This window comes from Mobula birostris, chromosome 6 (genome assembly GCF_030028105.1).
Source record: "Mobula birostris isolate sMobBir1 chromosome 6, sMobBir1.hap1, whole genome shotgun sequence".
NCBI classification, from domain to species: domain Eukaryota; kingdom Metazoa; phylum Chordata; class Chondrichthyes; order Myliobatiformes; family Myliobatidae; genus Mobula; species Mobula birostris.
Window position 1 is genome coordinate 133,342,989 of NC_092375.1, and position 27,774 is coordinate 133,370,762.

General features: G+C 46.5%; 1 protein-coding gene across 1 annotated transcript; it reads right to left on the reverse strand.

Moving 5' to 3' along the window:
- On the reverse strand, window positions 1-27,774 carry LOC140198721 (cyclic nucleotide-binding domain-containing protein 2-like). The gene is made up of 7 exons (XM_072259737.1): window positions 27,695-27,774; window positions 17,917-18,046; window positions 9,782-9,838; window positions 6,968-7,131; window positions 3,829-3,985; window positions 1,528-1,679; window positions 1-895 (listed from the first exon to the last, which is right to left on the reverse strand). Exons 1-7 carry the CDS (start codon window positions 27,772-27,774, stop codon window positions 754-756), a joined length of 882 nt encoding a protein of 293 aa, XP_072115838.1. The 3' UTR covers window positions 1-753.

A 27,774-nucleotide genomic window follows, 5' to 3' on the forward strand; every position in this document is an offset into this window, starting at 1 on the left:
GGGACAGGACCCACCGCAAGGTGACGGCAATACGGCCTGGTTTACCCGATGGAGGCGAGAGACAGGATGGGAGCTAGGTACAGGGTGGCTCCAAGACTAGACTTCAGGTGAGTCGAGGCGAGAGTTACCAGCAAGACAAAGCAAGGCGATTCAGGAACTTCAGGCGAGGCGAGAGTTACCGGCAAGACAAGGCAAGGCTTCAGGTGAGGAAACAGAAGGCAGGGGAAGGGATACAAGGAGTAAGGACAAGAATAATCCAGCAGCCACGTCCTGGTCTCTGGAGGTATTAATGCAGCCAGCCCCAACTAGCATCAGCTGCCTCAATTAGTGCTCAACAGGAACAGAAGCAGGGTAGACAGAAAAACCTGGAGCAAGGGTCGATAGACCAGACCGTGAACCGGAATGCGGACTTCACAGACCGGACCATGACATTGCCTTGTAAAAGATTTAATTGCTATGCTCGTTTAAGCCTTTAACAATTCCAAGTAACTTATCATAATTGCTCATGCAATCATATAAGTGGCCGTCGAGTCCCATTGCATGGACTGTGTTTTTAATGTAGCCATACACACTTTACTGTATCCTAGGATCCCAAATAAATTCCAAAATATTAACATGATCTCTGATTATGAATAAAACATAACATCCAAAGTCGGGCATCATTATTCTAAACGAGTTCCGGAAATCCAGCATCTGAAACCTAACCTGTAAACACAAAGGACAAGTCTAGGAACTGGTGATTTTAGCTCTAATCTAAGCGTTCACCTTGATCACAAAAATAAGGTTGTCTATATTGTGTGGGATAACCTGGCCATAGAGGAACTCTTCAGTTGTTGAATGGTCGGACAAGACCTCAATGGAACTGTCAGGCAGTGACTGCAGAAGGTTGAGCGACCTGGAAGAATAAAAGAAGTCGTGTTTACATTTAAGTTTTTAGAAATGAAGCAGACTGGGTGTTCCAGAATCCATAATGATCAGTAAAGCACTCTCACCAGTCTGGAGCTGTGAACATCTCCAAATCTTCAGCTACCTAACGTTGGAGTCTATGTACAAATAAGGTCACACTGGCAACTTCTGGTTTCATGTGCCACAAACAGCTGCACCAGAAAATGGGAAACACAAAGGCAACAGGAGCAGACTCCATAACCCTTGAGGATTGCAGGCTGCTTGTGGAATTATAGAACCATTGATCTCACTTCATTCTTCCTACAGTCCCATCAGCTACCCCTGGATTCTGCCACTCACCTACACAGAAAAAGGAATTTACTCAGGCAAACTAACAAACCAACCCGCGTGCCTGTGGGATGTGGGAGGAAATGGGAGCACCCAGAGGAAAGCCATGCAGTCTGTGCAAACTCCACACAGACAGCAAGGTCAGGAGGGAACCCGGGACTCTGGCGTCGTGACTAGCTCCCAGTGCACACATTGGCTGCTTTTTATCTCCTTTGCAAATCAGACCACATCACTCAAAAAAATGCTTCCTTTGTTTTTAGCTTGGCCAACATAAGAGTAGGGGAATGACTCCACCTGAAGAAAATAAAGCGACGATGAGCCTCCTCCGCCAACACCTGGTCCAGTTTGTTTGCAAAGAAGTCCTCCTGGTCCACAACCAACAGCTCAGTGTCCTCCACGCAGACCGCAGTGAAGTTCCTTTGCAGGCGCTTCAGCGCAGGTATCTCCTGCAAGGAAAACCAATGAGTTTCATCAGGTCCCTGAACCTGAAGCAAACAGGATATGCCTGCGTCACTCAAGTCATTTCGGCAACGTCAGCCACTGGAGATCGTCCAGGGAGGCTGCCGATCCGGGCCCAGCAAGATCCCTAATTGCAGTTCATTTTGATACAGTGTATTCCTTATCTCTGTAATCTATACACACACACACACACACACCACACACAGAGTGGATTCCCTTTCTCTGTAAGTCACTAAGAAGCGACTTGGATCCATTACAATTTGCCTACCGGCACAAAAGGTCCATAGCAAAAGCCTTTTGAATGGCTCTTCTCTCAACCCTGAACATCTGGACAGCAAAGGTGAATACATCAGGATGCTCTTTATCGACTACAGCTCAGCATTCAATACTACCATCCCCTCAAAATTAGTCAATGAGCTTCAGGATCTTGGTCTCAATACCTCCTGGTGCAATTGGATCCTCGGTTTTCTCACTTGCAGACCCCAATGTCAGTTTGAATTGGCAACAATACCTCCCCCACAATCACCAACAGCACAGGTGCACCATGAGGCTGTGTGCTAACCCCCCTCGTCTACTCGCTTTACGCTCATGACTGTGAGAATAAGCACAGCTCCAATGCCATGTTAAGTTTGCTGATGACGCACCACTGTCGTTGGTCGAATCAAAAGTAGTGATGAATCAGCATGTAGGGATGTGACTGAAAATCTGGCTGAGTGGTGCCACGACAACCTCTCAGTCAGCGTTAGCAAGACCAAGGAGCTGATTATTGACCTCAGGAGGAAACTGAAGGTCCAAGAGCCAGTCCTCCATCGGGGGACAGAGATAAGAGAGGGTCAGCAACTTTAAATTCCTTGGTGTTATCATTTCAGAGGATCAGTCCTGGGCCCAGCTTGTAGGTGCAATTACAAAGAATGTATGGCAATGCCTCTACAGTACTTCCTGACAAATGTGCAAAAATTTGGCACAACATCTAAAACTTTGACAAAGTTTTATAGATGTGTGCTGGACAGTACATTGACTGGATGCATTACGGCCAGGTGTCGAAACACCAATGCCCTTGAATGGAAAAGGCGACAAAAAGTAATGGAAATGACCCAGACCATCATGGTAAAGCCTTCCCAACTATTGAGCAGTGCTATTGCAGGAAAGCAGCATCCATCATTAAGGATCCCCAGCACCCTTGAAGAAAGTACAGGAGACTCGGGACCCATACTACCAGATTCAGAAATAATCAAGCTCTTGAACCAGAAGGGATAAGTTCACTCAACTTCACTCAGAGAGGGGAGGCCGTTAGTTCGAGTCCTCTGAGAGACCGCTGATTCGCGTCGCTGACATCAGAGGGGCCAATGGTTCGAGTCACTGCCCTTGGAAGGGCCACCAGGTCTCGATGGTCTCAGAGATGTTATCGAAATTCTGAGATATATGGGTTGGACAGCAGTACATATTGGCCTCTTCCAGCTCTTTTCTTCCGTGTTCTTACCCACTCTTTCTTGTTGCCGACTGGCAGGAGGGGCTGGCGGTGTTTGGGGTTTGCAAGTTTTTTTTCTTCTTCTTTTCGTGTGGGGGGGGGGAAATTGATGTTTTTCTTTCAACTATTTATATGGTTTTCTATATTCCATGGCTATCTGGAGAAGACAAATTTCAGAGTTGTATTCTACATACATACTTTAATAATAAAATGACCCTTTTGAACCTTTCAACCTTTGCCCAGTTACTGAACTGTTCCAACAACCTATGAACTCACTTCATCTCACGTTCTCGATATTTATCACTTATATATTTATTGCTTATCTATTTATTATTTCTTTTCTTTAGTATTTGCACAGTTTGTTGTCTGTCTGTCCTCTTGAGTACGGTTCTTTATTGCTTCTATTAAGTTTATTGTATTTACAGTGAATGCTCGGAAGAAAACAAACCTCAGGGTTGTATGTGATGACACATATATACTTTGATAATGTATTTACTTTGAACTTTGAACTGTAATTTTAAGGGACACACACACACAAATTCCCAATCTCTGTAATAATCAGGGTCTCTCTCTCCACACACACACACACACACACACACACACACACACACACACACACACACACACCAGGAATTCCCTACACAGGAACATACACTGAGAACACTCACTCCGAAACTGGCCCCCTTGCGTAGATCAGCTGGCTGTTCCTCCTTAAACGCGCTGCTCCCGTCCTGGTCCGTTGTGAAGCTCACACCGCCAGAGTAGATGAAGTAGAAACTGTTTGCAGGATCGCCTTTCCTTGTAATCACCCTCCTCCTCCTGAACCTGGGGAAGGAGCCACAAACACCTTCGGCATCACGCCAACGTGCTTCCCTTCCCCTTACCCGTTACCCTTCGTTTCGCTCCCCCCACCTTGCCACCGGGCCACGTCCCAAGCCGGCAACGCATGGTAACCACTGGCCTCACGCAGCATTGCTGCTTAATGAGCACTATGTGGATAACAAGGTACAGAGAGTGAGGCAGCCACAGAGCCAGAGGGATGGGCTTGCAGGAAATATTTCAAAGGGAGAGGCCTGGGGGTTTGGGTAAGGAATTCTACAGCATGGAGCCTTGGAGGGAGGGAGCCATTCCAGGAATAATGGATAACAAATCAGAATGAAAATCTCCAATGAGCTTGAAGTCAGAGTTCAACAAGGAAACGCCAGAGCCCACCTGCGGTTCTTTCCCCACACTAAGCAGTAATCTAGTGACCTGAGTATTTTTATCCAAAATAAAATGTAATAATCATAAGCAACACACACAAAATGCTCTGTGTGTGTGCGTTGCTTGGATTTCCAGCATCTGCAGATGTTCTCTTGCTTTTAATAATCATAAAAATGTTTCCAAGAATAAACTGTGCATTGCCTTTTCATTCTTACATTTGTAGACGATGCTTTAAATAGTGTTAAACGGCATTAAAAAAATAGCACTGTTGCCACTTCTGTGACCGCCTGGGTGGTACACTGCTGTAATGACTGAGGGGGCCCTTCCCCGTCCAGTAGCAGAAAGACCCTGCTCGGTGCTCCTCCCCCGCTAAGCCCTTGCAGGGACTGCAGAGGCTACAGTGCATATTCCTGTAGTCCGGAACGTGCCAGTCAACAGCATTCCTCTACCGACATCTCATGGTGCTAGCAGACCAACAAGTTTCGGACGGACCCAAGAGCGTCTTTGACCGAGTTGATGATCTCCCAGCTGCACTTGACGCGTGCTACTCTGTGTGTCCCGGGGAACAGCCCGTAGATTCGAGGGTCCTTTGTCATGCAGCTGCTCAGGATGAACTGTGACACAGGCCTTTGCATCTTCCTCCTGCCAGCGATGATTCCACACTTGCTATTGTTCCACCATTGAGCATTGGTACAGTTTGGACAGAATACTGATGCCCTGAGATGCTTTAAACAGTTAGAGTGATTTATTATTTCGTGTGTGATTGAATATAAATGTCAGCAGTTCTGAAACCTGGTGGTCTGTGGTCTCACGGAGTATGCTGATTGAATTATCCAGAGCTTGCCTGATTACATTCAAGTGGGATCTTCCCACTAAATTTACTTTATACTTTATTGTCGCCAAACAATTGGTACTAGAATGTACAATCATCACAGCGATATTTGATTCTGCGCTTCACATTCCCTGGATTACAAATATTGAATATTAAAGGTATTAAAAATAGTTAAAATTAGTAAATATTAAAAATTTAAATTATAAATCATAAATAGAAAATAGCAAAATGAGAAGTAAGGTAGCGCAAAAAAAAACCGAGAGGCAGGTCCGGATATTTGGAGGGTACGGCCCAGATCCGGGTCAGGATCCGTTCAGCAGTCTTATCACAGTTGGAAAGAAGCTGTTCCCAAATCTGGCCGTACGAGTCTTCAAGCTCCTGAGCCTTCTCCCAGAGGGAAGAGGGACGAGAAGTGTGTTGGCTGGGTGGGTTGTGTCCTTGATTATCCTGGCAGCACTGCTCCGACAGCGTGCCGTGTAAAGTGAGTCCAAGGACAGAAGATTGATTTGTGTGATGTGCTGCGCCGTGTTCACGATCTTCTGCAGCTTCTTTCCGTCTTGGACAGGACAGCTTCCATACCAGGTTGTGATGCACCCTAGAAGAATGTGATGCATCTATAAAAATTAGTGAGGGTTTTAGGGGACAGGTCAAATTTCTTTAGTTTTCTCAGGAAGTAAAGGCGCCAGTGGGCCTTCTTGGCAGTGAACTCTGCTTGGTTGGACCAAGTCAGGTCATTTATGATATTGACCCCGAGGAACTTAATATAAATTTGGATCAAGATGGGGCAGGAGATCGCTGCAGCGAATAGAGAACAGGCTACTTGTCTTTTCACCTTTACCCTGTGACCCAAAACCCCTGTTCCTGTCTCTTTGAGTAAACGTCCATCTTCCCCGGAAGATGCAATTCTTCACTGCCATCTAGAGCACCCTCACGACATCCATTACTGTCCAGTTTGGTGCAGCACCTTCTCACAATATACAAAAACTACAGTGACCTGTCAGCACAGCAGAAAAGACCATTGGCTGCAGTCTCCCATCACTGCAGGACTTGCATGCGTCCAGGACAAACAAACAGGCAGGAAGAATCATTTTGGGCATTCCCCTCTCTGCCTTTTCCAAAAATTCCCTTCTGGAAAGTGTTATAGGACTTTTACAACAAAATCCACACCATCTTAAAAGTTTCTCCCCACAGCAATTAATCTGATCAACCATTCTAGTTACCCCCCCCCCCACCCACCCCCTGTATCTATTAAACCTGTCACTGCACTGTTCCATACACAGTTTAAATCTGTCTTTATAATGCTGTCTACATTGTAAATATGTACAGGTATTTATGAATATTTTATTCCCTATCCACACTTTAACCACTAATTTCATTTTTATATAATTCTCTATTCTTTATAATTGTTGAAAGTTGTATTCTTGTTGCATGTTACATCCTGACCGACACACCACAGCAAGTTCCTAATGCATGTAAATGTATACAGTGAATAAGTTTGATCCTTGATCTTTCAATCATTGCTTGGAATTCTAGATGAGGAAGAAGGGCCAGAAGGCCTGTTTCTGTGCTGTAGTTTTTCTATGGTTTCTAGACTCACTTGGAGAACATAATTTACTAGCCCTCATTTGAGCAGATGGTGTAGTTAGCCAGTTCTAATAGAGAGTGTGGATAGAACACAGCGCTCTTCCCCAGTGCAGCTTGCATGCAAAGCCCTTCGTTAGAAGGGTATGTCCAATCCCCTCACCTTTGGTGTCTCTATTCCGCTTACCTACCGTTCATATCTCATTATTTTTGCCAGCAGAAGCTGGTAGGGCTTGCTGTAGTGTCTGAAGCTTAGCAAAGATCTCAGCACAACTAAAAGCAATTCAAGCTCTTCCATCGTTCGCTGCTCAGGCGCTTTCATGGTGATCTGAATTTCCCTGTTGGAAAGGTTGTTCTGTGGATTACAAATAAATATCAATGGCAATGAAACCTCTGGGGTTTGTGCTTTACCAGGCAATGAGGAACAAAATTAGACTTTGCATGCTGCATTCTACTTAGCTGCAAGGAAGATCTCATGACAGATGTCTTGAAATATCCTACCCAGGACATAGCTTCATTACAGGGACTGCAGAGTTCAAAGAGGCAATTCAAAAAGAGGGTCTGGTGGCACCGTGGTCCATTTGGTGGAACTGCCCCCTGCAGATCCGGGTTCAATCCCGACCTCGTGCACTGTCCATGTGGAGTTTGTACACTCTTCCCGTAAACACGGGAGGATTTCCTTGGGGTGCTCTGGATTTCTCCCATAGCCCAAAGAAATGCGGACTGGTGGGTCAACTGGCTGCTGTGTATTGTTGCCCCCAGTGTAGGTGGAAGGGCAGGTGCTCGGACACAACCTACTGGAGGAGGCCAACATGGACAGCATTGCCATCACAATATAGCAAGACCAACTCTGATGGTTCGGCCATGTCATCTGGATTCGTGACTCATGTCTCCCCAAACACATCCTTTAATCCCAGTTGAACACCTGGTGGGCAAAGGAAACACTTCAAAGACAACATCAAAGTTAGCCTGGAGAAATTCAACCCTCCATCTGAAAACCAGGAAGACTTTGCACTCAGTAGGCGCACCTGGAGGTAGTCTATTCAAGACAGAGCAGCGCTACATGAGGGTGACCTCCGCTGTGCTGCAGAGAATGAGCAGCAGCTGCAGAAAGAGAGAATGGACACCAGAAGACCCAAGCACTAACCACTTAGTCTTGCCCACACTACACCAAGATATGTGGATCCTGGATCAGCCTCGACAGCACCCAGAGGTCCCATCAATAGACAACCTCTTCAGTGATTGCATTACTTACTTGGTGTGTGGTAGACTCCGGGAGAGAGTTGATGGGAAGGTGAGGAGAGTAGGATTAGTGTGTAAATGGGCGGTTGATGGTCAACATAGACTCTGTGGGCCGAAGGTCTGTTCCCATGCTGACTATATTCATGTGGAATGCAGCAGTTTGTGAATTCAGGATGTCCTTGGACAATCTGCTGCCGATGACATCCAGTCACTGCTGTGGCAGTCAGGTCATTAAATCTCACACAGCATACTCCCACCAGCAGGAATGTGGTAACAGCAAAGTAACCACCTTTAATGGGATGGATTGAAGGAAAGTATTGGGCAGCACAAAAGAAATGAGAGATAGGAGCAGGAGAGGGCCATCTGTCCTCTGAAGCCTGCTCCACCATTCAATAAGATCATGGCTGATCAGGCCATGGACTCAGCTCCACCTACCTGCCTTTCCCCCATAAATCTGAGCACCCCTACTATGCAAAAACCTGTCTGGCCCTTACCTATATTTAATGAGGTAGTCTCTGCTGCTTGCCTGGGCAGAGAATTCCACAGATTCACTACTCTCTGGGAAAAGCAATTTCTCTTTATCTCTGACCTAAATCTATTCACTCAAACCTTAAGGCTATGTCCCCCAGTTCTAATCTTGCCTACCAGCGGAGACAACTTTCCTGCCTCCATCATACCTAACCCGTTCATAATTGTATATGTTTCTATAAGTACCCTCTCATTCTTCTGAATTCTATCCAGTAGGGTCCCAGGCGACTCAATCTCTCCTCACAGGCTAATCCGCTCTGGAATCAACCTGCTGAACCTCCTCTGCACCACCTCCAAAGCCAGGCCACCAAGTATAACTCCCCTGTTCTTCCTCAATAGACTGCTATGGGTCTTTTGGGTCTGCCAAAGACAGCAGTTAGGGTATCAGCTTAATACCTCGTCTATATGACAGTTCGAACCCTTAACTTTCCCATACTAACCCACAAGTGAACTCGTGGCCAGCACAACAGACAGAAATGGCAGATTTGACCACACAGCTCCTCAGGCTCAGCTAATTAAAATATTCTGGAAGGTCTCATGAAGCACAATCCCTGATTTCAAGTGTGGTGGCATTTGGATTTACTTGTGGCAATTGTGAATGTAATGGAAAATTACTTCTATTCTTGTAAAGGTCTAGTTGAAAACTGCTATAAAAGCAGTGGAGGTTATCAAATTCAACCCTCACAGAAAATTAAACCACTTGACCTTGACTAGACTTAGCCTTAATACTTTGCAGAACAGACAATTATTGGTCCTGTTAAACTTGAGGAGAAGACTTTCTTTCTCACATTCTGACTAAGGAATGGAAAGTTTTTTTTCCGCTACACGTAGGGATCTCTGAGGTGGCAGACCATACACTTGGACTTAGTGAGGGAAGGGAAGAATAAAACCGAATTTCTCTGCGTGGTGATAGCCGGCAGAGCCATTCCCTCGTGGCACCTGAGACCTGGTTTGGTCCTGACCTCTGCCTCTGCCTGTGTGAGGTTTGTATGTCCCCCCCCACCCACCATTACCACATGTATTTCCCCCCCCAGTGCTCTGGTTTCTGTCTACATCCCAGAGATGAATGAGTAGGTTAATTGGCTGCTTTAAAATGCCCCGCGTGTGGGGGTTAATGGAGGGAGTTGTACATTTTGCCCCACTACCTTCCTAAACAAATCACAAAGGACACCCTGCCATTCCCTGGCATTCTCTTCCTTTGTCCCGTTCTCAGTGCCAGCAGGAGACCTACTCACATGCTGTATCTTGAAGTACTGAAGATCAAATGCCGCTTTGCTGACCTCTCTCTGTTCCTGTGGGAATATAATATAAAAGTGAGCACCATTGACCCTTTCAGCATCTAACCCCAAGAGGGAAGACCTCGGGGAGCTCACAATGCTGTAGAGAACTCCATTCTGTGTGGTGACTGTTCTCATTCGGCACAGAAGCTGGAGCATGCAGGGTCCTCATTTCAAAAGGAGCCGAGGCGGTGGGCCACCTTAGCCAATCCCATCCGCGTCTACCTCCTGGCTAGCAAAGTTCAAAGTTAATTTATTATCCAACTGTGTATATGTCACCATATGCTACCTCGAGATTCATTTTCTTGCAGGCATTTACAGAAAAATAATGAAATAAAACTGAATTTATGAAATATCAGAAGTAACAAAGATTGACAACCAATTTGCAAAAGAAGGCAAACCGTGCAAATAGTAATGTTAAAAATAAATGTTACTGAGTTGTAGAGTCCTTGAAAGTGAGTCTATATGTGGAAAGTACAGAGGGGATGTCAGAGGTAAGTTTTTTACACACCGAGTGGTGAGTGCATAGAATGCCGTGCCAGGGGTGGCAGTAGAGGCAATTATACTAGTGGCGTTTAATTAACTCTTAGATATGTACATGGATGATGAAAGAATGGAGGCCTATGTAGGAAGCAAGGGTTAAGTTGATCTTATGAGTCAGTTAAAAGGTTGGCACAACATTGTAGGCCAAAGGGCCTGTACTTTGCTGGAGAGTTCTAAGTTCTATGGTCTATTTGGGGGTTGATGGGCCGATGTAAATTGCCTCCGGTGTGTAGGTGAAAGGTAGAATCTGGGAGGAGTAGGCCACCTAGCCTCCCAAGCCTGCCCCACAACTTAATAAGATCATGGCTGATCTGAATTGAAGCCTCAGCTGCATTTCCCATTGGTAGCCTTCACCCGCTCACATAAAGAATCAATCTCTCTCTCTCTCTCTCTCCCTTACTCCCTCTCTCTCTCCTCCTCCCTCCCTCCCTCATAAATATTAAAAGGCCTCTGCCCTTAGAGGAAGAATTCCAATTTGTTTGCTCCTGGGTGTACTGCCACACCAAAGCAAACACTCCCGCCTGCTCCCAATCATGCACCTTTCCAGGTTAAACCAACCCATCCAGACTTTGTCCACATTCTTTCCCCTCACACCCTCTGAAAATGGACTGTCAACACTCCCTCCATCCCATCTCTCAGCTCGATTTGAACAGGGCAACACTCCCCAGTACTGCACAAATACCTGTATCCTCCGACCTGATTGATACCATGAATTTCCATGTAAAAATGGCTTCTGATATTAATCCATTGCCAAAAACGAATGTATGCGTAATAAATTCCTGACCTGTTCCACGACAATGAAGGGTGCACCAGCAATTGACCCATCAGAGTTTGCTTGCTGAACGGAAGTCATCAGGTGACATGAGCACACGGTCCAGGAGCAGTAGGAAACCATTGACCATCTGCTCGCCACTCTCAGCTAATTGTCTGTCTTGATACGGCAACCCTGTGCCAGTCAACCTCCTCCCTCCAAGCCCCGGATTCTGGTGCCCGAACGCTTCGGCAGATCCCCAAACCTCCTGTCCCCGTACACTTTAAGCTCCAGCCATCTCTGTATGTTATGGATTGCCTTCATAATTTTTCTTCTGACTGGGCACCATTTGCAATAAATATGAGTAAACCACAGCTGAGGTGCACTGGGTTTTCCATCATCCAGGAAGTGGAAGGGGTGAAGGTGGTTCACAGACTTTGCCTTCATCAAGTGCTTACACTCAGTGCTGGGTTACACCATGGTTCGGGACCCTCACGCCAGAATGCAGCTGGAGTGCACAAGCCCTGCTGGCCCATTACCATCACGGCCTCTCAAACACTTGAAAGGTGAGCTGTCTACCCAGGAGATGCTCACCGACCTCGAAAGCCTCTTCACTCTGGCCCTCTGAATTGACAAGCGACTTATGGAATGACCGTCCAGGTCATCAGCTGGAACACCTCCGGACCTTTTGTGGTCAAGGTGAATTATCTGATGTGAGCACTGGGGCCATCCGCTCCCAGCAAGGACCTGATGGGAAGACACACCCTTGTGCCTTCTTCTCACACAAGCTAATCACTACACTGTTGTGGAGTATTCACCATCAAATGAGCCTTGGCGGAATGGGGCTGATGAGAAACACTCAGCCCACCCTTATCTGGACTGACCACCAGAACCTCATTTCCATTCAACAGACCTGCCAACTAAACCCACATCAGGCTTGCTGGGCCACCTACTTTAAGCAATCCAACTTCACCATCTCCTACCGACCCAGCTCCAAGAACACTAAGGTGCCTGCCCTGAAGTGATGGTTCAATCCAGCTGTAATGGAGCTCATCAGTTCATCCTCCAGATCCTCATCCTGACCACCTATGACCTTGTGAACCAGATCTGCCCGGCTCTACAGCATGGGCCTGCTCTGGTCGATACACCTGATGTTTGCAGTGTGACAAAAAAAAACAAGTTATCAGAAGATTGATGCTGATGAGAGAGATAAGAGAGACAAAGGGAGAAGCGTTCAAAATGTTAATGAAAGAAGAGGGAGATTAACGAAAAGAGACACAGTTCCGAGTATTGACAGACCGGTTGCTTTGAACCTGAACAGTTTGAAGTTTGATGGACAAGCGATACCCCAGCAGGGGGATAAAAGGAACACGTTCGCTAAGGCACGACAGACACGAGATCACCAGATAACGAGACCCTGGAAAAGCGGTGTGCCCCCACAAGTTGGTGGAAGTTTAGAGGTCTGGTCGCGGGACCGACCATAGACGCACAAGGTGAGAAGGTACGGTCGGCGGGAACCTGGTGTGTGTGTGTCCGCCCTTGCCTGGGTGCTGGGTTCACCGTGGAAGAACGATCGTATCCGGACTGGAGAGGTCACAGTCGGTGACCTCCGTAGACATTAAAAGGGCTCGCCCGAAAGCTAACTGCGGGGAACATCAAAGGTCTGTGAATCGAAATTTGCATTCGCTCTCTCTCTCTCTCTCCAACGGCACAACAGCGATTACTGCGAACTGTACTAAGCTGAACTGAACTCTGCGTCACTTGAGACTGATCATTTTACCCCTAGACTGCGATAGAGCTTGATTGATTCCTATTATCCTAGTTCTGTGTACATGTGTGTTTTATCATTGCTAACCTGTTGCATTTATATCCTTACGATTAGAGTACTGTGTTACTTATTTCTTTAATAAAACTTTCTTAGTTCCAGTAATCCAGACTCCAACTAAGTGGTCCATTTCTGCTGGTTTGGCAACCCAGTTATGGGGTACGTAACAGCAGGTATGCGCTGAGAAGCATCCAGTGGGCCCACTCCCCCCCCCCACCCCCGGCCATCCTGGTGCCCGACGGACCCTGGATTTTCTGTGACGTCAGTTCTGGTGCCCCATCATGATCACAGGTGCACGTCAGTTCTTCGCAGCCTAGCCTCAATGTCCAATCCCTCCAATGTTATGTTTTGTAACTCCACAACTTTAAAATACTTGAAAGGAAAAGACAGGAGTCCGAAATGTGAGTCTAACTTCGTTTTTCACTTTAAGTGAGGTGAGGGCATATGACGTGATAGCATCATGACATGTGCAATTCATGTATTTCGTACATATAATCATAATGAATTATTTTAAAAAGAATGCTTAATCAAATGATAAGTTTACAATATTATTCAGATATTACTGATATATTGAATACACAATATCCAACCAGCTGCTCTCTGGGATCTGCAGCCCTTGCTGGCCCCTCGACGCCCATGGTCCCACAGTTAGATGGATTTCATCACTAGTTTGCCACTTTCCAATTGGGACCAAGGTAATCATGACTGCGGTGGTCTGGTTCTCTAACACAGCCCACTTCATTGCTCTCCCCAAACTTCTGTCAGCCGCAGAGACGGCAAACCTGGTTCTCCCAAATGTAGCTCTCCTCCAGAGCTTGCCCCGAAACGTTGTGTCAGACCTGAGCCTGCAATTCCTCTCCCACTTTTGTCAAGCCTTCTGCTCTCTCCTCTGCACCTCAGTGAGTTTGTCCTCTGGCTATCATTGGCAGACCAATGGACAGTCAGAAAGAGCCAATCAGTGAGTGGAGAAGTTTCTGCAATGTTACCACATTGAAGGGGTATCTGGTCTGGGCCAAGCTGTCCCACAATCTACACACCTCCTCTGTCATGGGTATGTCACCCTTTGAAGTGCTTCATGGCTACCAACCCCCACTGTCCCCCGCAGAAGAGCCAACGGTGGAGGTTCTGTCTGCCAGGGCCCTGATTTGCCGTGCAGAAATGTTTAGAAGAGGGCACTGAGGGCCGTCTAGCTGCAAACTGCACCCACCGCCACCAAACTAACAACCGTTGGCGCCCTGCCAGACTACTCCAGCCTGGGGACCGTGTCTGGCTACCCACCCAAGAGCTGCCCCTGCACACCAACTCCCGCAAACTCTCGCCCTGCTGCATCGGGCCCTTCAAGATTACTTATCGCATCAATCCAGTCACTTACTATTTCCAGCTGCCACCTTCCCTCAGAATCACACCCACTTTCCATGTGTCCTGCCCCAAGCCTGTTGTACAAGGACCGCTGAACCCACCTGAGCCTGCACTTCCGGAACCAAGGATGGTGGAAGGTGGTCCAGTGTACATGGCTCACTGGCGGATGGATTCACATCAGCGTAGACCGGGTGTACAGTAGCTGGTTGACTGGGAAGGGTATGGGCCAGAAAAGAGATCTTGAGTGTTGCCAAGTTACATCTTGGATCTATCATTCATCGAGAAGTTCCACCGGACCCTTCTGGATCATCCTAGGCCATTGGGGGCCAGCTATAGGGGACCCTCTCAGGCCTGCACATGCAAGCTCCTCCCAATCTCGACCCAGCTACAGGAATCACTTGTCACTCATTTCCAACTCATCACCTGCAGCCTATTTAAACCCAGCTCTCATCCACAGACCTTTGTTCACCCATTGAACCAGCCAGCCTCAACCAGTTGCTTCTAGACTTCAGTTACCTTGTTGCCTTGTCATGTTAAGTATCTGTTCTCTCTTTTGGCCCCTTGTGGCTTGTTATTTTGCAGTTTATTATTAAAGTCATCACTCACCACTGAATTGTCTCTGCTGCTCTGCATTTGGTTCAAACCTCCTCTACAAGTCCTGACAATAACTCATATTCAAGTTCAAACTGAAGTTTATCGTCATAATATTAACAGATAATAAAAATATTCTGTAGATGTACAAGTTGACATAAAGTGCATATATGACATAGTTAAATATACAGCCCCATTGCTGCTACTGCCATGTCATAACTAATGTGTATTGGATGGTAGCAAGTGTTTAGACGTCACACAGCCTGGGGGAGAAAGCTGTTACCAGCCTAACAGCCCTTGTTTTATACTGCAAGTAGAAGGTTAATGAGATTATGGGATGGATGGGCGGGGTCCTTGACAATGCTGAGGGCAGTGCGAATGCAGTGATTCTGGTTTATGTCCTGGACTGGGGGGGGGGGGGCGGGGGGAGAGAGACCCCAGTGGCTCTCTCAGCAGTCCAGGGTCTTGCAGTCAGATGCCTTGTGATTCTGATACGAGATGGTGATACAGCTGTCAGGACACTATGGATGGTTCTCCAGTAGTGTGTGTAGTTAGAATGGGGGCAGGGAACCTTGCTCACCTCAATCTCTTCAGGAAGTGGAGGCACTGCCATGCTTTCTTGACTAAAGAGGTGGTGTTGAGGGACACATCTGTGACGTGTACTCTGAGAAATTTGGTGCTCCTGAGTCTTTTTATGGAGGAGCCATCAATGTGCTACATAGGGAGTGGTTCACCTGTACCTCAACAAAGTCCACAATAATCTCTTTAGTCTTGTCCATGTTAAGACTCGAGTTGTTGTCTTCACAACAGTCCAGAAGCCACTCTGCCTCCTCTCTGTATGTTTTTTCATTAAATGTAATGGTGAACAATAGCCGGATCAGAAATGCTGATCAAGTCAACTAGTTCCCAGAGAGAACTCTGATAGGCCACCCAGCTGGTTCACTGCTGCTCAGCGATAGAACATAAAAAAAATCATGTGCACAATTAAGAAATATTAAAGAATAGTAGAAATACTGGGGTCATGATGATCATGATGAGGTCTGCTGGAGAGAGACATTTATACACTTGCTGTCCTCTATAATTCAAAGAGATTGAACAATAAGGTTGTAGGGTGAAAAATGTGACAGGAGTACTTGGAACTAAAAACTAATCCCTACTGGGAGAAAACAGCACTTGTTCTTTCTGCACTGTTCTCCAGCAGTTTAAGGACTAAGTCCAGCCGGAACATAACTCACAAGTGCTCTTGAAAGTCAGGTATTAACCCTACCTACCAACAACCAAGCATTGCCATCCTGGTCCCCTTCATGATAGCTTATGAAGAAGCATGTGACTTCCCTCCCAGAGATGATAGGTGTTTGTGCACTCGACTCTTGAAGGCTTGGACCCCATCATCGCAGATGTTTCCAACCACAGCATCTGGAAGGCTGTTCCAAATTTTGATAATACAGTGAAGGAAGCTTCTATCCAGTGTGTAGGTTCTCGCATCAGGCACAGAAACAGCATGAGCAGGCATAGATAACTTGATTGTGTGGTGCACTGTCTCTCATAAGATGAAGGCAGCATGGTGCAAAGGTCTGCAGGGCTGTGGCTGGTGTGCATTTTGTAGAGCACAGTAGCTGCAGCAACCCGTCGTCTACTGTAAGCTACTGATGGCTAGCTTCTCACGAGCTGTGGCTTCACCTACACCTATAACCCTGAGAGCCTTTCTTTGAATGGAATCAAGCCGGCTGAGGACACTCTGAGGCATTCATCCATGATAAGCAAGCATACTCCATGATACCTCGTACCTGGGCTGTGTAAACCGTGGCTCTGCCCTCCTTATTTAGTTTGTTGCTGAAGAGGCCAACCACTGTTGTGTCGTCAGCAAACTTAAAGATGTGGTTCATGCTGTAATACGGTCATGGTCCAGCAGTGTGAACAGCAGTGGGCTGAGCATACAGCCCTGGGATGGTGCTGGTGCTCAGTGTGATGGAGCTGGAGATGTTGCTGCCAACATGGACTGAGTTATCTCCATCATCAAGTCCAAGGTCCCGTTACAGAGGGAGGTGTTGAGACCCAACAAGGACAGTTTATCCACCAGCTTCTGAGGAATGATCGTATTGGAGGCTAATCTGAAGTGGATGAACAACATTCTGACACAGGAGATACCATTCTCGAGGTGGGACAGGACTGAGTAGAGGCCAGAGGTTATTGCATCATTGGAGGACAAATCTGGGCAATATACAAACTGGTAGGAGTCCAATGTAGTGGGAAGGCTGGATTTGATGTAGGTCATGACCAGCTACTCAAAGCTCTTCATTATTATTGAGATCAGTGCCACTGGACAGTCGTCACTAAAGCAGGTTACCATCAGCCTCCTGGGCACTGGAATAATGACAGCAGTCTTGAAACCCTTAGGAATGCTGGACTGTTTCAGGGAGATGTCAAGGATGTCTGTGAGGACATCTGCTAGCTGGGCCGTATAGTCTCTCAGCATCTAAACAGGTATGTTGTCAGGCCCCGCGGCTTTGCATAGGTCGACCCTGACCTGACCCTGACCCTAGGGGGTTCCTCACATCTGCTTTGGAAGGACAGAGTGCCGGCTCTTTGGGAGAAGAGAGGGAGCCTTCTTCAGTGCATCAAGCTGTGCTCTGTTCTCAGTATTGTTAATTTATTTTCGATATTTGCACAGTTTGCCTTCTTTTGCACACTGGTAGTTTGTCAGTCTTTCTTTATACGTTGCTTATCATAAATTCTATTGTATTCCTATAAATGCTTGCAAGAAAGTGACTCTTAGGTGACAAATATGTACTTTGATAATAAAATTGCTTTGAACTTTGAAGTGTTTCTCAAATGCCCCTAATCTGTCTCTACCACCACCCCTGGTGGCCCATTCCACAAACGCGTCACTCCCTGTGTAAAATTCCTACCTCTGACATCCCTCCTATACTTTCCAGCAATCACCTTAAAATCGTTTCCTCTCATATTAGCCACGTCCACCCCGGGGGAAAAAGTAACACTTTAGAAGCGGTGGGATGCCCTCACCTCTTCAGTCTGTGTCTTGGTGGCATACTTCGTCAGCGTTGCCCAGACGTGCATGAAGCCGGTTGATGCCACGCGCAGGTGCATGCAGACTCGACACATGATGACCACCTTTCTGGCAATGCTTCGGAACCTGCAAAGCAACTAGGGGAAAAATGGCATTTGAACCCACAAGCAAACAGTTTTTTTTAAGCATGTCGTACCAGACGTTCAGCCGTTCTTCTCTGGCACGTGGTGTCAGGATTAACCGGGTCACGTTATGAATGTTCCTGACTCGACCCTTGTATTTTTTACGAGGCCGAGCGGCTAGCTGGAAAGTGTGCTCAGGGGTGGCCCGACCTGGATTCGAACTCGGGAACCTCCGCTCCGGAGTCCGGCGCTGATCTCACTGCACCACCAGCCGGCCAAGCAAACAGTAGGACCATCTACTATATCCAACATGATGGGCTACAGTGGCGGGAATTAACCATCACACATTGTTGCTTTCTAAAGTATCCATCTCACTTTGCAGGGTCACGACGAGGAAGTTTGACACCTAAATTGGCTTTGCAGTGGTGGGAAAGAACTAGACTGCAGGATGCTGTAGGAGGGCAGAAAAATGGCAAATGAATTTAACCCTGGGACGTGTGAGGTAATGCATTAGAGGAAGTGCAGGATGGAGAAATTCAGAGCAAATCCAAATTGATTTTATGGTGCGGAACTTTAAGTGTATACCCATGGATCCTCAAAGGTCAATGTTTAAAAAGTCTTACAGGATCGTCTCCTTTATTTGCCAAGGCAGGGGATATAAGAGGGCATGCAGTACTGTAGAATGCTTGTTAGTCCTCAGCTTGGGTGTAGTGCAGAGTTCTAGTCACTGTATTGCAGGAGGAATGTGATTGCACAGGGGATTAGCCGGGGCTGGAGTGTTGTTGCAAGAAAGCAGCATCCATCATCAAAGAACGCCACCATACAGATAATAGATTTACTTTCAACACTTGCAGTGACAGGGAAAGATTGTTTCCTTGGAATAGAAGAGGCTGAATATGTAAAACGGAGTATTTGGGAAGAATGCCTATCCCTAAATCAAAATCCAGGGAACAGAGCTTCAGAATAACTGACAAGAGAAAATGTGCAGATGCTGGAAATCCAAGCAACACACACAAAATGCTGGATGAACTCAGCAGGCCAGGCAGCATCTATGGAAAAGAGTACAGTCGATGTTTCAGACCGAGACCCCTCAGCAAGACTGGAGAAAAAATGATGAGGAGTAGAGTTAAAAGGTGGGGGGGGAGTGGGATGAGAAACACAAGGTGATAGGTGAAACCAGGGGGTGGGGTAAAGTAAAGAACTGGGAAGTTGATTGGTGAAAGAGATACAGGGCTGGAGGAGGGAGAATCTAATAGGAGAGGACAGAAGGCCATGGGAGAAAGAAAATGAGGGGAGGAGCACCAGAGTGAGGCGATGGGCAGGCAAGGAGATAGGGTGAGAGGGGGCGGGGCCATTACCAGAAGTTCGAGAAATCAATGTTCATGCCATCAGGTTGGAAGCTATCCAGATGGGACATAAGGTGCTGTTCCTCCAACCTAAGTATGGCCTCACCACGACAGTAGAGGAGGCACTGGATAGACATATTGGAATGGGAAGTGGAATTAAAATGGCTGGCCACTGGGAGATCCCGCTTGTTCTGGCAGACAGAGTGAAGGTGCTCAGCAAAGCGGTCTCCCAATCTATATCGGGACTCACCGATATACAAGAGGCCACACCGGGGGCATTGGACACAGTATATGACCCAAACAGACTCACAGGTGAAGTATCGCCTTACCTGGAAGGACTGTTTGGGGCCCTGAATGGTAGCGAGGGAGGAGGTGTAGGGGCAGGTGTAGCACTTGTTCCACTTGCTAGGAAAAGTGCCAGGAGGGAGATCGGTGGGGAGGGGCAAATGGACAAGGGAGTCACGTAGGGATCAATCTCTGTGGAAAGCAGAAAGTGGGGGTAAGGCAGAAAAAGATGTACTTGGTGGTGGCATTCCAAAGGAGATGGCAGAAGTGCGAAGAATTATGTGCTGGACGCAAAAGCTGATGGGGTGGTAGGTGAGGACAAGAGGAACCCTATTCCTGGTAGGGTGGTGTCTCTTTCACCAATCAACAAGCCAGCTCTTTACTTCACCCCTCCCCCTCCCAGTTTCACCCATCACCTTGTGTTTCTCCCTCTCCTTCCCCTTCCCCTACCTTTCAACTCTGCTCTTCATCTTTTTTTTTCTCCAGTCCTGCTGAAGAGTCTCGGCCCGAAACGTTGACTGTACTTTTTTCCATAGATGCTGCCTGGCCTGATGAGTTGTCCCAGCATTTTGTGTGTGTTGTTCAGAATAACTGGAGAAGGATTGTGGGAGTTGTGGTGGCCACAAGGGGGAGATGAGAGTTTGTTTTCCTACTCAGAGGATGCTGGGTAAAATGGTGGTCAAATCAGACACCATCATGTGATAGAATGTGAGCTTGTAAATCATGTGTTGAGAGGTATGACTGGGCTGATTAGTTCACCCAGCACAGGCAATGATAGGCCGAGTGGCCTCCTACATCACATTCTCGTTCATTCCACAATCCTATTCCCCCAGCTTCAGGACATCCCCAAGAAGTCGTCATTCCAATGAACAAATTGAGCTCTCACTGGCAAAATACACAGAATGTGGGAATAATTCCTGATTAAATATAGCAGAATGGCAGACCACAGCTTCCTCTTTTGTAGCATGCTGTGTGGGAACCTAAAATGCAGAAAACAAGTCAGTCAATATCACTGCTCCTGAGCTGAAGCACTGGGTTACGATGGAGCACTGTGTTATTTAAACATACACAGTTTTGACTGCCAATAATTTCCCAGCCCCGGGCAATAACACCGTACAGGTCCTATAACTGTTGTCTTAAAGGCATCATGAGAAAATGAGCCAGAATTAGGTTTATCATCACTGACACATGTCGTGAAATTTGTTGTTTTGTGGCAGCAGTACAGTGCAATACATAAAATATACTATAAATGATCATAAATATATATTAACAAATGAATCATCATTCCCCTAGGTAATGTATTCAGAGCTGGGCATGGAAGGTATTTTGCCCTTAGTAAGGAAAGTTAAAATGGAAATAAATTAAAATATTAGAATAGGGTGCATAGTCTAGGTTTGCTCTCCCTCAAGCACAGATCAATGATGGTACTACAAGTCACTCACAGTGAAGTCCCACCTGCACTATATTGTGCCATCGATTTCCTCAGAAACAAAAGGTGCTGCAAATCCAAGAAACACACACAAAATGCTGGAGGAACTCAGGAGGCCAGGCAGCGTCTATAGAAAAGAGAATAGATGACATTTTGGGCCAAGACCCTTCATCAGTCCTGGTGAAGGGTTCTGGCCCGAAATGTTGACTATACTCACTTCCATAGATGCTGCCTGGCCTCCTGAGTTCCTCCAGCATTTTGCATGTGTGTTCCAATGATTTCCACAAGTGTTTTTTTTCCAAGGCAGTATTCAAGCGTACATACACCAAGCGATTTTCCTGTCTGCTTTAACATGACACCATGACTTCATGGGATTAGAAGTCAGTACCGTGGTCAACCAGGGTCAACCACTCCTGACAGCACCCACCTCAGCTGGGTTTGTGTTTCCAGTGCAATTGGACACCGGCATGAATGATGATGAGAACATCCAGGACATAGGCTGATTGCGTGCATGCAATGCCAAGATGTTGCTTGACTACACTGTATAACAGTTCCCCTTACTGAGAGCCAGTTAGATGGAACTTGTAGGGTCAGCTGGTTTGTGTGTGCTTTGACAAAACTAGAAATGACACCCATGTCAATGTGGTGGTCCACCCAGTTTTGTAAAATGATGGGGAGAGGGTGCACTGAAGTTTGTGGCACAGAAAGATGTCCTTCCCTAGCATTTTCCGTAGCATCTGGAGAAGAAGCATCCAGTCTAGTTTCAGGGACCACTATTACATTGTGGTCTTCAGCACCCTGGTACATTTTGAAGACTATAGGAATTTCTGTCCCCACCCCCATCATTCCTCTGGTAATTTCAAAGGTCCAGCAACTTCTAGCTGACATTTGTCAGTGTGTTCTCCCTAGACTTTGTGAGCATTAAGTTAAAACTATGCTCCTTAGATTAGTCAAGTTTTACAGTGCACCTTCAATCCACCCTGTGAAGGTTTGTCATAATATAAAAATACTACTTTATAATAAATTATTTATTATAATCAATCATAATTATAAATTTATAGTTTGGAATTATATCTCTTTTGGATCGGGACTACAGAGCATCATGGGAGCTGAATTCTGAAGGAAGGCAGTTTTTTAAAAAACTTCTTCGAGTGCAAGGAAGGCAAGACTGCGCAGGCGCGTGACGTCAACAGGACCGCGCGGGGAGTTTAAAAAGGAGACCACCCTATACAGCGGGCAGCTGTCGGAGCGGGCAGCGGAGTGAGTGGGAGCAGAGTGTAGGGCTTTGGCTTCAACGGGCTTCAGCGGTAAACGGGAAGAGGCAAGAGCGAAGCGCCAACTCTTTTTTTTTTCTCCCCCCCACTTCGCGAATCAGCCCGGACAGACAGGAACAGCAGGGCTCTCACAGCTAACGGTACGAGCTAACGGTTTAAAAAGTTCGTCTGTTTGGCGAGGCAAGTGGGTGAGTAGACTTATTTTTCCTGTTTCATTCCTGTAGAATTAGATAGCATGCCTGCAGGGTTAGTGCTTTGTTCAGGGTGTCAGATGTGGGAATCCTAGGAGACCTCCAGCCTCCCTGATGGCCACATCTGCGCCAGGTGCACTGAGATGCAGCTCCTCAGAGACCGTGTTAGGGATCTGGAGCTGCAGCTTGATGACCTACTGCTTATCAAGGAAAGTGAAGAGGTGATCGACCGGAGCTACAGGGAGGCAGTCATCCCTAGGCTACAGGGGTCAGAAAACTGGGTCACTGTCAAGAAAGGGAAGGGGAATGCCCAGATAGTGGAGAGCACACCTGTGGCTGTCCCCCTCAGCAACAAATATCTTGTTCTGGATGCTGTTGAGAGGGATGACCTGACAGGGGACGCCCATGGTGACCGGGTCTCTGGCACTGAGCCTGGTGCTGTTGTGCAGGAGAGAAGGAGGGAGAAGAGAAATGCGGTAGTCATAGGGGACTCCATAGTCAGGGGAACAGACAGGAGATTCTGTGAGCCTGACAGAGATACCCGCATGGTGTGTTGCCTCCCAGGTGCCAGGGTACGGGATGTCTCTGATCGGGTCCTGAATATTCTACAGGGGGAGGGTGAGCAGCCAGTTGTCTTGGTACATGTTGGTACCAATGACATAGATAGGACAAAGGAGGAGGTCCTGAAGAGAGATTTCCAGGAGTTAGGAAGGAAGCTGAGAAGCAGGACCTCCAGGGTAGTAATCTCGGGATTGCTACCTGTGCCACGTGCTAGCGAGGGCAAGAATAGTCCGATCAGGCAGATGAATACGTGGCTGAGAGACTGGTGTAGGGGGCAGGGCTTCAGATTCTTGGATAATTGGGATCTCTTCTGGGGGAAGTATGACCTGTTCAAAAAGGACAGGTTACACCTGAACCCGAAGGGGACCAATATCCTGGCGGGAAAGTTTAATAGAGCTGTTAGGGAAGGTTTAAACTAATTTGGCAGGGGGATGGGAACCGGAATGATAGAGCGGAGGAAGGGGAAAACAGAAATAAATCTAAGATAGTGAGCAGTAAAGATGTCAGGAAAGACAGGCAGGTGATGGGGCAAATTTGTAGCCATTGGCATGAGTTGCAGTGAAATCAAAGCGAAAAGTATCAAATACTGGTCTCAAGGTGTTGTACTTAAATGCACGCAGCATAAGGAATAAGGTGGATGATCTTGTACAGCTACAGATTGGCAGGTATGATATTGTGGCCATCACTGAGACCTGGCTAAAGGATGCATGTCTCTGGGAGCTGAACGTCCAAGGATACACGGTGTATCGGAAGGGTAAGAAGGTAGGCAGAGGGGGAGGCGTGGCTATATTGGTAAGAAATGATATTAAATCATTAGAAAGAGGTGATATAGGATCGGAAGGTGCAGAATCTTTATGGGTTGAGCTAGGAAATAGCAGGGGTAAAAGGACCCTGATGGTAGTTATTTATTTGGCCTCCAAACAGCTGCAGGAATGTGGACTACAAATTACAATTGGAAATAGAAAAGGCTTGTCAGAAGGGCAGTGTTATGATAATTGTGGGGGATTTTAACATGCGAGTAGATTGGGAAAATCAGGTCAGCACTGGATCTCAAGAGAGAGAATTTGTAGAATGTCTGCGAGATGGCTTTTTAGAACAGCATGTTGTTGAGCCCACTAGGAGATTGGCTGTACTGGATTAGGTATTGTGTAATGAACCGGAGGTGATTAGAGAGATTGAGGTGAAGGAACCCTTAGGAGCCAGTGATCATAACATGATTGAGTTCACTGTGAAATTTGAAAAAGAGAAGCCGAAATCTGATGTGTCGGTATTTCAGTGGAGTAAAGGAAATTACAGTGGCATGAGAGGAACTGGCCAAAGTTGACTGGAAAGGGACACTGGCGGGAAAGACAGCAGAGCAGCAGTGGCTGGAGTTTATGCGAGAAATGAGGAAGGTGCAAGACAGGTATATACCAAAGAAGAAGAAATTTTCGAGTGGAAAAAGGATGCAACTGTGGTTGACAAGAGAAGTCAAAGCCAAAGTTAAAGCAAAAGAGACGGCATACAAGGAAGCAAAAATTAGTGGGAAGACAGAGGATTGGGAAGTTTTTAAAACCTTACAAAAGGAAAACCAAGAAGGTCATTAAGAGAGAAAAGATTAACTATGAAAGGAAGCTAGCAAATAATATCAAAGAGGATACTAAAAGCTTTTTCAAGTATATAAAGAGTAAAAGACAGGTGAGAGTAGATATAGGACCGATAGAAATGATGCTGGAGAAATTGTAATGGGAGATAAGGAGATGGCAGAGGAACTGAACGAGTATTTTACATCAGTCTTCACTGAGGAAGACATCAGCAGTATACAGGATACTTAAGGATGTCAGGGAAGAGAAGTGTGCGCAGTCACAATTACGACAGAGAAAGTACTCAGGAAGCTGAATAGTCTAAAGGTAGATAAATCTCCTGGACCAGATGGAATGCACCCGCGTGTTCTGAAGGAAGTAGCTGTGGAGATTGCGGAGGCATTAGCGATGATCTTTCAAAAGTCGATAGATTCTGGCATGGTTCCGGAAGACTGGAAAATTGCAAATGTAACTCCGCTATTTAAGAAGGGGGCAAGGAATCAAAAAGGAAATTATAGACCTGTTAGCTTGACATCGATGATTGGAAAGTTGTTGAAGTCGATTGTCAAGGATGAGGTTACAGAGTACCTGGAGGCATATGACAAGATAGGCAGAACTCAGCATGGTTTCCTTAAAGGAAAATCCTGCCTGATAAACCTATTACAATTTTTTGAGGAAATTACCAGTAGGCTAGACAAGGGAGATGCAGTGGATGTTGTATATTTGGATTTTCAGAAGGCCTTTGACAAGGTGCCACACATGAGGCTACTTAACAAGATAAGAGCCCATGGAATTACGGGAAAGTTACATACATGGATAGAGCGTTGGCTGAATGGTAGGAAACAGAGAGTGGGAATAAAGGGATCCTATTCTGGTTGGCTGCTGGTTACCAGTGGTGTTCCACAGGGGTCAGCGTTGGGGCCGCTTCTTTTTACATTGTACATCAACGATTTGGATAATGGAATAGATGGCTTTGTGGCTAAGTTTGCTGACGATACGAAGATAGGTGGAGGGGCCGGTAGTGCTGAGGAGATGGAGAGTCTGCAGAGAGACTTGGATAGATTGGAAGAATGAGCAGAGAAGTGGCAAATGAAGTACAATGTTGGAAAGTGTATGGTTATGCACTTTGGCAGAAAAAATAAACAGGCAGACTTATTTAAATGGGGAAAGAATTCAAAATTCTTAGATGCAACGGGACTTGGGAGTCCTCATACAGGATACCCTTAAATTTAACCTCTAGGTTGAGTCAGTAGTGAAGAAGGCGAATGCAATGTTGTCATTCATTTCTAGAGGAATAGAGTATAGGAGCAGGGATGTGATGTTGAGGCTCTATAAGGCACTGGTGAGACCTCACTTGGAGTACTGTGGGCAGTTTTGGCCTCCTTATTTAAGAAAGGATGTGCTGACGTTGGAGAGGGTACAGAGAAGATTCACTACAATGATTCCGGGAAAGAGAGGGTTAACATATGAGGAATGTTTGTCCGCTCTTGGACTGTATTCCTTGGAGTTTAGAAGAATGAGGGGAGACCTCATAGAAACATTTCGAATGTTGAAAGGCACGTTCAGAGTGGATGTGGCAAAGTTGTTTCCCATGATGGGGGAGTCTAGTACGAGAGGGCATGACTTAAGGATTGAAGGGTGTCCATTCAGAATAGAAATGCAAAGAAATTTTTTTAGTCAGAGGGTGGTGAATCTATGGAATTTGTTGCCACGCACAGCAGTGAAGGCCAAGTCATTGGGTGTACTTAAGGCAGAGATTGATAGGTATCTGAGTAGCCAGGGCATCAAAGGTTATGGTGAGAAGGCAGGGGAGTGGGACTAAGGAGAATGGATCAGCTCATGATAAAATGGCGGAGCAGACTCGATGGGCCGAATGGCCTACTTCTGCTCCTTTGTCGTATGGTCTTATGGTCTATGGTCTTAAAATATAACTGCATTGTGAATAAAAGTTATAATAAATCTTCTCTCAGCCTCCCCTCTTTGTAAGAAAACAGCCTCAGCCCATCAACATTGTTTTATAGTGAAGTTCTCCAAACTCCATAAATCCACACCGTCTCATCTCTCGTGCCATTGCAACTTTAAAGATTAGCTTTATTTGTCAGGCATACATCGAAACATACAGCAAAATGTGTAGCTTGCCTCAAATCAAATCAGCATGGATTGTGCTGGTGGGGGGGGGCAGCCCACAAGTGTCGCCTGGCACCAACGTAGCACTACCCCTAACCGTACTTCTTTGCAATGTGGGAGGAAATCAGATAAACCCGAGAAAACCCACACACTCACAGGGATAATGTACAACTGCTTACAACAGTGGCAGGAATTGAGCCCTGACTTTACAGCTCGGTGTTGATAAGTACTGTAATGGTAACCAGAACTGTACTGCGCAGCCAAAGAAAATGTTTCATGCAGTTCTAGCATTAATTCTGCTCTCATAGAGCCATAAAGCACACAAACAGGCTCTTCAGCCCATTAAGTTTCTACTGTTTATCAAGCACTCCTTTATACCAATCCCACATTGCGCTCCCCACAATACTATCACCCACCTAAACACCAGTAGCCAATCAATCTGCTTGTCTTTGGAGTTGTTTATTTATTCATTTAGAGATATAGCAGATATTCTGACCCAATGAGCCAGCGCTAGCCAATTACTGTACACTCCTTGTGGCCCATTAACAGCCTAGCCCATTCGTCTTTGAAATGTGGGAGGGAACTGGAGCACTCGGAGGAGACCCACAGCAGGGCGAACGTACAAACTCCTTACAAACAGAAACACGAGGAAATCTGCAGATGCTGGAATTTCAAGCAACACACATAAAAGTTGCTGGTGAACGCAGCAGGCCAGGCAGCATCTCTAGGAAGAAGTCTCGGCCCGAAACGTCGACTGTACCTCTTCCTAGAGATGCTGCCTGGCCTGCTGCGTTCACCAGCAACTTTTATGTGTGTCCCTTACAAAGAGAAGTGGGTTGAGAGAGGAAGCACAGGCAGTCACCGGGAAACTCCGTACAGACAGCCCCGAACTGGCGATCCCGACACTGTGCCCAGAGCCGCAAGCATCTCCACCAGATGCTCCGAGTGTGCCGTCAT